The sequence below is a fragment of the Octopus sinensis genome, linkage group LG1, assembly GCF_006345805.1.
Source record: "Octopus sinensis linkage group LG1, ASM634580v1, whole genome shotgun sequence".
NCBI lineage: Eukaryota > Metazoa > Mollusca > Cephalopoda > Octopoda > Octopodidae > Octopus > Octopus sinensis.
Genome location: NC_042997.1, coordinates 136,432,407 through 136,444,906, shown reverse-complemented (window position 1 = coordinate 136,444,906; position 12,500 = coordinate 136,432,407). Strand labels below are relative to the sequence as shown.

The 12,500-nt window shown below is 32.0% G+C and overlaps 1 protein-coding gene across 3 annotated transcripts in view; it reads right to left on the bottom strand.

Annotated features, from left to right (window-relative positions):
* Positions 1–740: 740 nt before the first annotated feature.
* Positions 741–12,500, bottom strand: part of LOC115218246 (FMRFamide receptor-like) — a 100,222-nt gene continuing 88,462 nt past the window's right edge. For all 3 annotated transcript variants that reach the window (XM_029787986.2, XM_036504924.1, XM_036504931.1), the window contains exon 3: positions 741–3,774. In XM_029787986.2, the coding sequence (XP_029643846.1) occupies positions 1,668–2,774 (1,107 nt within the window). In that variant the 5' untranslated portion in view covers positions 2,775–3,774 and the 3' untranslated portion in view covers positions 741–1,667. The remainder of the gene's footprint in view (positions 3,775–12,500) is intronic.

Here is a 12,500-nt window from a genome sequence, read left to right as displayed (position 1 = left end):
AACCTAAAGAGCAATATATGCATAATTGATATATATATATATACATATATATATATATATATTATATATATATATATATATATATATATATATATATATATATATATATATATATATATATATATATAATAATATGTTACATTACTCGATAGTCAAGATAAAACTCTGAGTTTCAGATGCCGAAGTTGGAATCTACAACGCCATCTCTTCAGTTATCTGGCTATTTGAAAACGCTATATATATATATATATATATATATAATATATATATATATATATTATATATATATAATATATATATATATATATATATATATCTATATATATATATATATAATATATATATATATATATATATATATAGATATATATATATATATATATATATATATATATATATATATATATATATATATATATATACATACACATATACGTTGAATTTGAATGGTACTTTATAACAGGTTGACGAGCTCTATTTTTCTGAAAATATCGTTGACGTTGAATATACCCATACCATGAGATTATCGAAGTCCGGATATCTGATGATGTGGAAATGTTCTACACCCAAGGGGCTTGAAATCGACCTGTTATCATACTCACACACACATACACACACACGTGTGTGTGTGTGTGTGTCTGTGTATGCGTGTGTGTGTGCTTGCATGTGTATATATTTCCTTGCATTTACACTCACACATACTTTACTTATGAAATTTATTACTGTTTTTCCTACAGTAAAAAAAGAAAATTTCGAGCTGTGATTATCGATTGTCAATTGCAACTTCAGTGCTTGGATACAATTGTTTTTTTTTTCTGTTTACGGAGAAGCGCTCTATCACATAAGAATAGTAAAAGCTGCTACCTTTGTCAAGTTACAGACAACTATATTTTCTGCTTTAATCTCTTGATGTTCAAGGAAATCATGTTCAAGAAAATCATGTAAGGACAATGAACTGACGATCATATTTCACTTCATCACGAGTTAAATAATTATCAGAAAAGCACTGTCATTGAAATTTTACAGAATACTGGTCCCATACACAAACATCTGATTGCGCATTTCGTTATTTAACAAACGTTTACATGTTTAAACATATTCTAATCACTTTCACATGAAATCCATAGTTTTTTTTTTCTCATCGACTTTAAATAAAACAATTTGTTTAAAATTTCATTTTCAATTTTTCTTCTTATTACTTAATGGTTTCGAAACTTTACTCTTTTTCCGATGAAACCACGAATAAATAAACTTGATAAATTTTTGTAATATTTCGAATTAACACATTTCAAAAGTTGGAGGAAAAATATGAAGAAAAGGACAAAAACTTTAATTAAAAAAATCATAAAAAAACAAAATCAAAACATTTTCATAGTTCCAAAGCTTTTAAAATATAAATTTGCGAAATAACGTTGTCGTTTATCTTCCCATTTTGTTGTTACCATAGCAGTTTATTTTCATTCTGTGTTAGACAAACGGTTGTGGCTTCAGTCTTTTATTCCTTTCATTGAAAAGTGCAATTTTCTTTTTGAAATGTCAATTATAAAGCATTCCATTAACTCCTGTTAATTTATATTTCATATATAGATTAACAGGAGTCAACAAGGGAAGCAACGAATGGAATAGCCAATAGATTTAGATAGTTTTGAATTGTATTTAGAGAAATGTCATGGACAGGCACTCTCTGTTTGATCTGTTTCTGGCTGTTGATCATTCAGTACTGTCAATTCATACATGGTGGTTCGTGTATCCGCCTCATTTGACAATTCTACACGGCATGCACCGAGAGTTTTAAAGAGAACTGGACGGAACGTGCGAAAAAGGACTTTTCTAAACTTGCGACCAACTGCTGTATAAACCAAGAAATTTACTGAAGAATTAAATATAAATAAAGTATTACTAACTGCTAGCCATTTAAGCAAAACAAGGTGCGAGAGGAACTCGTACTGGGCGATTAAACCTGGCGTTTGACAAACAATAAAGATAAGAACAATTAGAACCAGAACAAGACTCATGTTTGCTTCGTTGTCTTCTTCCACATTCATTCCAACTCGACGTTGTCGCATTTTCATGAGTTCAATGATGAGTAGAAAGTTGAGGACGAAAAGTACAAGTAAAGGAATGATGAAAATCAGAATGGAGTACATTAAACCACTGTAAATTTCCTTGTATATATCTGATTCGCCATATGCAGTCGGTATAATCATGTAACCGTCTCCCGATTTCAAAGGGCTAGCTTTAGTGCCAAACAGACGTGGGATATTATACAACACCGAGAAAGCGGTTGTTAATCCAATCACAGTAAGAGCTTTGCAACGAGTTAGTAGTCGGATAGAAATAAACGGATGACAAATTGCAATATACCGCTCAATAGTAACACTGACAGTAATCCATACATTTATAGTTTGAACAGTCATTACCACATAATTACACGGTACAAATATCATAGGATAAATAATTTCTCTGAAATATTTTAAACTCTTCGTATAGTTAGAGATACTGATAGGTGTAAGCAAAAGGAATGCAAAAACTAATATTGCCGTGTCCGTGATTACAAGAGCTCTTAGATAGTATATTGTAGTGGAGTGCATTTCTTTTCGCCAAAGAACAATTATTGTTAGAATGTTGCCAATTAGACCAAAGAGAACTATAACAGGAACAATGATTCCCCAAAAGAAGAAATGTACGGAATAGGCTTCCATTTTGTTTTCCTCATTTAGGGAAGATCCACCGTCAGTAGTGTTGGGAATACCACTCAAATTGGCTTCTGCCATGATTAACACGTTGCGTTTCACAATTCAAAATGTACACTGCTCATATATACTATTGACAGAGACTAACTTAGTATCAAGATCATATAGTTAATAGTTCTGGCGTGAAAAAAAATTAGCGAACATTTTACTTTTTATAAATTATATAATAACTCTCTAAGCCTCACTTGGATTTGAAAATCAATTATTCAGCTGGTAATCAAATATTCTTTTCGCATAATTTTAACGCTTGAATTAAACCCCGTATTCGCTAATCACTCAGTTCGTATAGTATCTACTATTTTATAGGTCATGTCTAATTCGTGAAATACAAACGCCACTTACTAATGTAAATATATAACACAAAGGATATAATAATAAAAATATCCTGTTGAAGACGATATCACAGAAAAGTTCGTGGAACCAGCAAATCAATGGCGATATTCTTTCTCATACTTAATATATTTAACTCTTACAAAGATGCAAGGAAGTATGAAGTGATAAAAAGTTATGCTGTTCAACGTTCGCGATGTACTACCTATCAGTTATTGCGTGTGTATTAAATAAACTTCCCTTCTCTAACCGTTTTAAGAAAAAGAGTCAAAAAAAGGTAATAAAAGTTAAAATATATTGTCGTCAATGTGGTTCACAATAAGATGTTAGGCTTGCTTAAACATAAACTCGCGAAATATTCTTAGTATTGTAGACAAGTTGATATTGCATTACTTTCTTGATTATAATCGTCTTCAATGAAAAATGATTCAATGGAATCATAAGTGCAGCTGGATGAAATATTAAATATAAAATGCAATATTAGAGATACTATCAGCTCGAGGTAAATGTGTTACATTCTACTAATTATCATAATTTCTCAGGCAATAAAATAGTGCTGGTGATATGAAATTTTGGTGTTTCCGAAGAATTGGCATTTTCGTCGAATAGTATGATTTTGAATTCAAAAGTCGTTGTCATTAATGCACGTTTTCTACAAGAACGTCTTATATTCTTTTCTTCGATGCGTAATCTGGAATAAAAAGAAGACTATATCATTATAGATGAAGAAAAAATGTAAACATTTGTTTGATAGAAAATAGTACAAAAATGATATCACAGTACATTGGTGAATGAAATATCGTAATGCTAACAAGAGCTAGGCATCATAATGGTAAAACGTTGCATTATTTTCTGCTTAGAGTATGAAGACATTGCAAATGAAAAGTATCAGTTATCTTAAGTAATCGTCAGTCATATACTTACTTGCATTAACAAAGTATTCAAGAGATCACACACACTTCCACACACGAGCGCACACGCACAGTAACACACACTCAAACACATGATAACACAAATGAATCATTGTGTTGGAAGAATATATCAATAAGTTGGTTAATGAGGTTGCTTATTAGTGAACGACATGACCAATAACTGGGGATAAATATTTAAATATCACTTATTTCCTTTTTTGTACCTGTTTATATGTGCACTGTTGTTGTTGTTATTTAACTACAATCGAGCAAATTTAGCAAAGTTAAGTGAAGAGTTTTTCGGATTTTCACTGATGATTTTTGGCAACTTGAATCTACATGTTATATCATTAGTCTGATACAACTTGTTGCCCAATCATTGATGAATTGTTTATTCATTATTTTCATATATAATATATAAGCATTAATTGTTAATTCTTTATTTTACAGCTTTGATAACGAGCGGTGAAAGAATTGCAATTAGAGCCATTTTACACTACCAGTGGAAAAATGGAACCGCGGGCAAAGGCAGTGGCAAAAGAAATTAATGATGCAGAAGGCGAAGGACTATCAATGAATGTGTGGCACAAAACTGGTTCAAACGTTTCAAAGAAGGCGACACTAGCTTCAGAGACAAACCAAGGCTAGGGAGACCTTCTGTTGCGGAAGCTGAGGCCTTGCTTGAAATGATTGAACAACAGCCAATCACAATCACTTGTACATTTACGGCAGATTTTGATACTTCATTAAGCACCATCAATCGCTGCCTTCATAAGCTCGGCTTTGTGATCAGATGCTGTCGAGAAGTTCTTCATGAACTGACCAGTGGCCAAGCTCAACAACGTGTGAAAATTTGCAAGTAAATGCTGGTGACTCCTCAAGACGTACGTTTTGACATCGAATAGTAACTGGGACGCAAAATGGATCTGTTTTCATAATATTACGAGAAATCAGTGGTTTCGTTCCGGCCAGGCTTTAGAACCTATTGTCAAACAAGGGCAGTTTGAACAGAAGGTCATTTTGAAGGGGTGTTGCACTTTGAGCTTGTTCCAGAGAGTCAAGCTGTGAATGCTAATCTTTGTACTCAAAAACTACAGCGAGCATACGATGCTTTGAAAACCCGTTACTCGGTACTGGTCAATCGAAGGCGCACACTAATACAGTATGACAATGTCCGAGCACACACTGCCAAAATTAACAAGCGCAAACTTGAGGTAATTCAGTTATATGCAAAACTCATCTTCCTTTTATCGCTAGCAACCACGAATCCACATTTCTCTTTTTCAGCTTCAGATGAGGAGAACTCGCCTGAATACTTGCAACAAACTGAAATCCGACAAAAGCTCCCAAATTTGGTCCACACCCAAAGGCTCAGAACGCAAAGATCCGCAAAAAATACCGACGCAAGGGCAATACCGTGTGGCAATCTCCCTCCGCTTAAGAGTAGTTTACAATATCACCCAAACGTTTTAAATCTGATTCAAAGGCACTTCTTGTTTATAGATACCGTAAAAGTTTATCAAGAGGGCTTTGAAAGTTGCATCTCAGGAATTTATTTCTTGTCATCAATAATAGAAACTGCAAAGATTACCAAAACAGTATTCTGTCTGTTAACCAACACAGATGTATCTTCTGCCAATATTATTTCATATCGCTTAGACACAAATACTACAGTATGTAGTTGATATATTGTGTCAATGTGAAGTTGGAAGATCACAACTAAGAAGCCTACCAAAGCATACCTTCAAGTAACGTACCTTTAAGATCAGAATTAAATACAGCACGTAAATTTGTTTTGTAACAGGAAAAAGAAACACTATCTTCCTCTTGAAATATGTCTGTCGGAAAAAATGATAACATTACACGTTGTAGAATTTTCCAAACTATACTCTGTAAGGTCTAGATCTTGCTGTCTAATTACCGGCGAGAAATTCTTCATCTTGATATCTGTTTATTTGTTGAATTGAAGAAATGAGTTAATCTGGAAATGTATCTGAAATAGGTTTATTTTAAGAAATACTATCCTACATAAATCTAAATAGGACGAAAATTTATAGGTGATATGTATTTGCAAAGTTTCAGTCTTTTTGGAATTCTTTGGAATCTTTTCATCCTTTAGGCAACCTCATACAGTTATATTTAACGCAACTCAAATTTGGTCAGAAAGGTTTTCTGGTTAATAAATGTTCTAAGGTCTATTACGTAGTTTAGAAAACCATCTCATTTGTCCTTGTGAGTTTTGTCTCAATATCAGCGAAATAACTTGTTTTTGTCTTCTGAATATTACGAACATTTCTAGTTTAATTTACTGGATTTTATTTTATTTTCTGCAAAATTCTTCATTTATTTTTCTAATGTTCTACTTTCATGCATTTATTTCTTACTCATACAATGTCTCTCTGATATCTCATACTCCTTCTCTCACAAACATTCTTTCGTTCTGTTTGCAATTCTTCTTATTTATTTCGCATTCCACTTTCTGTTTTATATTAATTTTATAGTACCACTGTCTTTCACTTCCTGTACCCTGTTTAATCTGATTCCCTTTTGTTATATCCTTCGCAATACAATACGATACATTTAAATGATGCACTCCTCGCAGCTTCTTCATTTCTTTCTTTAACTTTTTTGAGATTAATTACTTTGAAAGTTTAATTAAATGGAAGGTTTATCATAAAAAAATATACTTATGGTCCTTGGAAATAAAATAAAAAAAGTTGTTGAGGTATAGTTGTGGCTAAGTTCTATTTTCAATGACGAGATCAGAAGTAATATTTTGGCTTTGGGTATTTATATCAGAGTATTTCGATTAATTTTCTTGTAAATTTTTGTAATGAAAATTGATAGGAATTTGTGATTAATGGTAAACTTGATTTAAGTCTTTGGTTTAATCTAATTGTAAATATATTTGATCTACATACTTAATTTCTTGTATTTTGGTTTTTAACTTCCTTTTTAACCCTTTTCTGAACTTTGGTGTTTTGATTAAAGAAAATACAATTTCTTCAAATGGTATTAATTGCTTATTTTTAGGTAGGCATTTGTTAGATTTAGATCTATATCTTAAGTCGTTTCTCTGATTCTTTTCTTGTTTATTGAAGAAAAATAACGTAACCTAACACTCTGGATAAAATGGCCATTTCTCTGCATTAGGCACCCAAGATAAATTTTAAAAGAATTTCTTGAGAAATAACAATATTTACTGCTTCAACATTTTAAAGAATGCAATTAGTAAATGATTTAATAAAAATGATGTACTCTGACAGAATAAGAATGGGGATCACAAACAACACAAAGAATTCTATGCGTTGAAATCAGAGTATTTATATTTATTCATTAAGGTGCTACAATTTTGTTTCATTCATAATGTGTACTCTTCATGGAGTTAAAAAAAAAGACAACTTATAAATAACGTATTATAATGACATTTATATATGTATAAAATGGTCGGCAATAGAGAAGAAGAGTGAAAATAAGATAACATGAAGACAAAAGGAAGGGGTTTGAAAAGCTGTGAAGGAGGACCTGAAATTAGAAGCGTTGAATTTTATATTGGGATAAATGTCAAAAACAGTGTACTATGTATTTATATTTAAGAATGAACAGATCTTTTTGGTTTGATTGATTAATGAAGATTTAGAGTTTAATACTTCTAAAGCTGTGAATATGTGAATAAATTTTGAAAACTTGTGATTAAATTAAAGTAAAGAATAAGTTTAAAAGTGCGTTACAGCAACAAACTTAAAAGTGTTTATAAAATTTGATCAATGTACTGTGAAGTTGTTAATCATACGTAGTAGATAAACACTTTTGTTCTCAGAAGAATACTCATAATATATTGGTCTTCATGTTTTTGTAGAAAAACAAACACAAATTAGAACATCGGTATCCATTAAACTAGGGCATATTAGAAATGAAAGAAAAGAATTACAAGAAATTAGTTGAAGACAAAGCGAGATAGCGCTTTTAAGTTCCGAAATTAATGGTGGAACAAACTGCAAAAATTAGTACTAAATGGGCAAGAGCAATTATTAAATTCCTGAGAGTGCGTAAGATGTGGAACATAACTGAGCAAAGTTAATTGCATATGAAATAATTAAATGTACGAGCAACTGTTCAAACGTACAAATAATATACTTATATGCATTTTAAGCAATACGCATATGTAGTGTGTATATTCGTTTTCTTATTTTAATTCCGTATTTATGTAGTACACGCACCCGCAATATGATATATATATATATATATATATATATATGGAGAGAGAGAGAGAGAGAAAGAGAGAGAGAGAGTGAGAGAGAGAGAGAGTAGTGAGAGAGAGAGAGTGAGTGAGAGAGAGAGTGAGTGAGAGAGAGAGAGAGAGAGAAAGAATAATTCAAATAAACAAATAAAGACTCGTATTTTAATGTTCAAAATATATATACATGTATACATGTAAACATTGGTTTGTTTGCTTCCATTACTTACTGCAAATGTTTGATGAACTACATCTGCCAACATTATAAAGCAATTCCAAGCTTTCAGAAACAGCTATCGGACTTTTAACACCTTCCCACCTCTAATTCTTTGAGTCTATGTAATCTGAGTAAGTTAGCCCTATAAAATTTTAGATATATGTATATATATATTTTCACCTGATTGTTTATCACCTGAAAATTTTGAGTCTGCTTTCATTTTTTTACACGCATACATGTAATTATATATATATTGTACATTAAGACTCAAGGCTTTTTCTGTTTATTTGAATCATTGTCCCCATATCTGCTCTCTTGGATTCCCCTTATAGCCACATTTTAACCTGCTGGCTTGGTTCTCGATATATATATATATATATATATATATATATATATATATATATATATATATATATATAATATATATATATATATATATATTGTGTCTTATGTAGAAGGTTGAAAAGAACGCAAGAGTTGATATATATGGAAAAAAAGTCAAGGTAGAAACGCTAAAGTAATTTTATAAAAAGAAATTTCAGTACCTGTTCCATTCATTGAGACTTTTTCAACTGTAAGTATGGTAAACAAATTATGGAAAAATGAAAAGAAAAGTTTTTTAAAAGAATATTTGCATTGTATTCAAATACAAGGGGCATTTTCCTTGTTTCTGCCTGTCGCTTTCTTTTAATTTTTCCAAAATTTAATTGTTTCCCATACTTACAGTTGAAAAGTCTCAATGACTGAAACCGGTACTGAAATGTTTTTTATAAAATTATTTTAGCATTTTCTACCTTGACTTTTTCCATATATATATATATATATATAATATATATATATATATATATATATATATATATATATATATATATATATATACACAGTGATTGGAAAGTACTCCCTATTTTAAAATGCTTATAATTTATTTATTAACTATAAGTTTTCTCTGATTTGTTGTGTATGTTCTTTAATGTATGGGAATTGATTCCATGTTGTTTTTCTTTTCAGATTTATTATTTTGTTTGAAATTTAGAAGCCCTACAAACATGGCTGGATGTTTTACTGTGCAGCAGCGTGCCCAGCTAGCTGCACATTACGAAGTTTTGAGATCAGTTGTTCAAGTGCAAAGATGGTGGAGGGCCATTAGAGGAAGACATGTTCAAGTTGATGCAAAGATAATCAAGAATTACCATGCAAAATTCATGACTACAGGATTTGTAGCTGATACTTGAAGTGGTCGTCCTTCCAATTCATCAAGGTCCGCATGACTGGCTGGGCAGAAGCCCTGATTTAACACCCTGCGACTGTTTTCTTTGGGGTTGGTTAAAGGAGGAAGTTTTCTCTACCAAACCAATGACTTTGGAAGAACTTGAAGGGTGAATACGAGAAGTTATGTCTTTCATTCCAGAAGAGTTCCTGATAAAATCAGTTGATGTGGTTCCCGAGCGGCTTCAGAAGCTGGTGGTGAATGCTGATGCCTATATCAAATTTTAAATAAAATTCCATGCTATACACTTTCTTTACATATTCGTTTTTTAAAAAAAAATTATAGTCAATAAATAAATTATAAGTATTTTAAAATAGGAAGTTACTTTTCAATCACTATGTATATATATATATATATATATATATATAAATAAAATATATATATTTAAACTATAAAGGTGGCTGTTCACAATCTAGAACTGATAAGCAATAAGTATAGTTGTCACTAAAGTGACAGGGTGCTAGTAAGCACCAGCATCACTAGAAATTATATATATATATATACATATATAAGATAAGAAAATAGAGAGGTAATTAATAAATTATTATTTATTAACTAAAAAATTGACAAATATTCCTTCCCTTACAACTGTTTCAATTCAAGACGTAAAACACTTCATTTCCCGTTGTTCCAGTCCACCGAGCTGTAAATGAGAAACCCTGCGACGGACTGGCGTTCCGTTTAGAGGGGTTGTTTGTCTTACCGCCCAGCATGTGGGCTGACACCATCCAAAAGCGACAACAATGGGAGGAAGCACATTGTGAGCTGTGGTGTGTTGCAACACTCGATAGTGTGGTCGATACAGTGATATAGTGATATATATTTATATACATATGAGGGTGAAGGAAGTCTGTGTTTGTGTGTGTTGAGAAACCGTCCGTTATACCGTTAAGCAACAGTTCCCCGACCCATTACACTCCATTAAAATAGGCAATTAATCTGAACATAAGACAATCTATTAGCAACTTTATATTTGACTTCAACTAACAAAAAAAGCATAAATAACACTTACATTAGAATTCTTCACACTCCAATAAATAAAATTGACTTTTATGTTTAAAACTGCTGATAAATTTGAATAAATGTCTAAAAATGCTTTTTGGCTATTTTCTTTTTGTCTGCAATTTTTAAAAAATCTTATCCTTCTTTCTTATCCATTCCTCTTTCGTCTCTTTCTTCTTCTCTTTCGTCTGCACATATTTTCTCTGTTCCACACCTTTATCTCTCACTTAAGCTTCATTTTTCCTCTTTTTCTTTTTCCTCTTCCTGATGTTCTGTTTCGTGTTCTTCACAATCTTCTCCAACTTAGCTTAATTCTTCTTCTACTCTTTCTTCTATATGTGTTTTATTCCTTTTTCTTTTGCTTTTACTCAGGCATCTAGCTCTTATTTTTTTCTTTCTCTTGCTGTTTTTTTCCCTATCCTCTAATCATTGTTTCCTGTCTACATGTAACTAATAGACCCTACTGAGGTCTTCAACTATGTCAGTTGATCCATAACTACAGTTATTCTACATATAATGAAAAGCTTCCAAGTGCATAAATTTAGCCGCCTGAGGACTCAGACCGAGAAACTTCAAACAGCAACTCACGCAAGCACAGCTTTGTGTAAATGACGTTATTATTCCACTCTACATAACAGTATTCAGTACATTTTCGGTCAATTACTTCTCAAACCGCATGAGCCGCAATCAACTTTGTGTATGTGTAAAGAGAGAGGAAGAGAGTGAGTGCGAGAGAGAGTGAATGAGAGAGAGAGAGAGTGAGAGAGAGGTGCTACAAAGTTGTAGTGGTTACCGTGGTGTGGTGGGTACCTCAGCCTGCGGGAATTGGCGAGCACGTAGTTCGATTCTCATTGTTTATTCTGTTCAGTGTTTTTTGTTATATTGTCAGACGAGCATTTCTACTGAAATAGTATGCGCTTCATTTGCATTTAAGTTGCTACTTAAAATAAAATTGTTTTCAACTGTTTCATTTCTTCAATCAAACTCAAACAAATTTACTCACTTACCCGCTTATACATAAGTATGTCGTTGCAAATGGAATAGAGGTATTTTTTGGTCAGAATCTTTCAAGAATTAAATCTAATTATATAAAATAATAAATTTCACTCGTGTGTTTAGTAGAATAAAGATTTTTTCTTGAAAAGTCAATAATTAGATAATGTAAAATAATTTAAAAATAGTATCAGCTTTCCAAATTTTTAGCATGCCCTCAAATATAAAGGTTGTCTACAAAATAATGCAAAAATAATCATATTTTTTTAGTAAGTAATAGGTTGTTAAAATCGCATATAATAGTAGAAGATTCTTCTTCCATGCACGACGTAGTCTCCATCACATGCGATGTATTTGTGCCATCGTAGGACCTCAGCTCTCGAATCCTCTTTTGAAAAATTGCACTGTTGTATCCCCTTCTTCACAACAAATATAACCTCGTCAGTGTCTCAAATCGTTTCCCCTGGAGATGGTCCAGGTAGAAGTAGGACAAGGCCAAGTTATCTCACCAGCACTCCATCCCACGACAATCTGTCTTATCGCCTTCTAATTATTCTCTGGTTAACGTCTTTATTTCTTTATACACACCAGCGATCTGTGTAACTAACTGGTCGGCAGTTCACACCCTCCCCTTCACAAATAGCTATTCTGGATCATTTCCTGTTCCCGTTCTCGCTGCCCTGTTTTCATAGTTCGATTAGTGTGAGGTAAGTGCGTGTGTGTGTATATGCGTATATATACATACATACATACATACATATATACATACATACATACATACATACATACA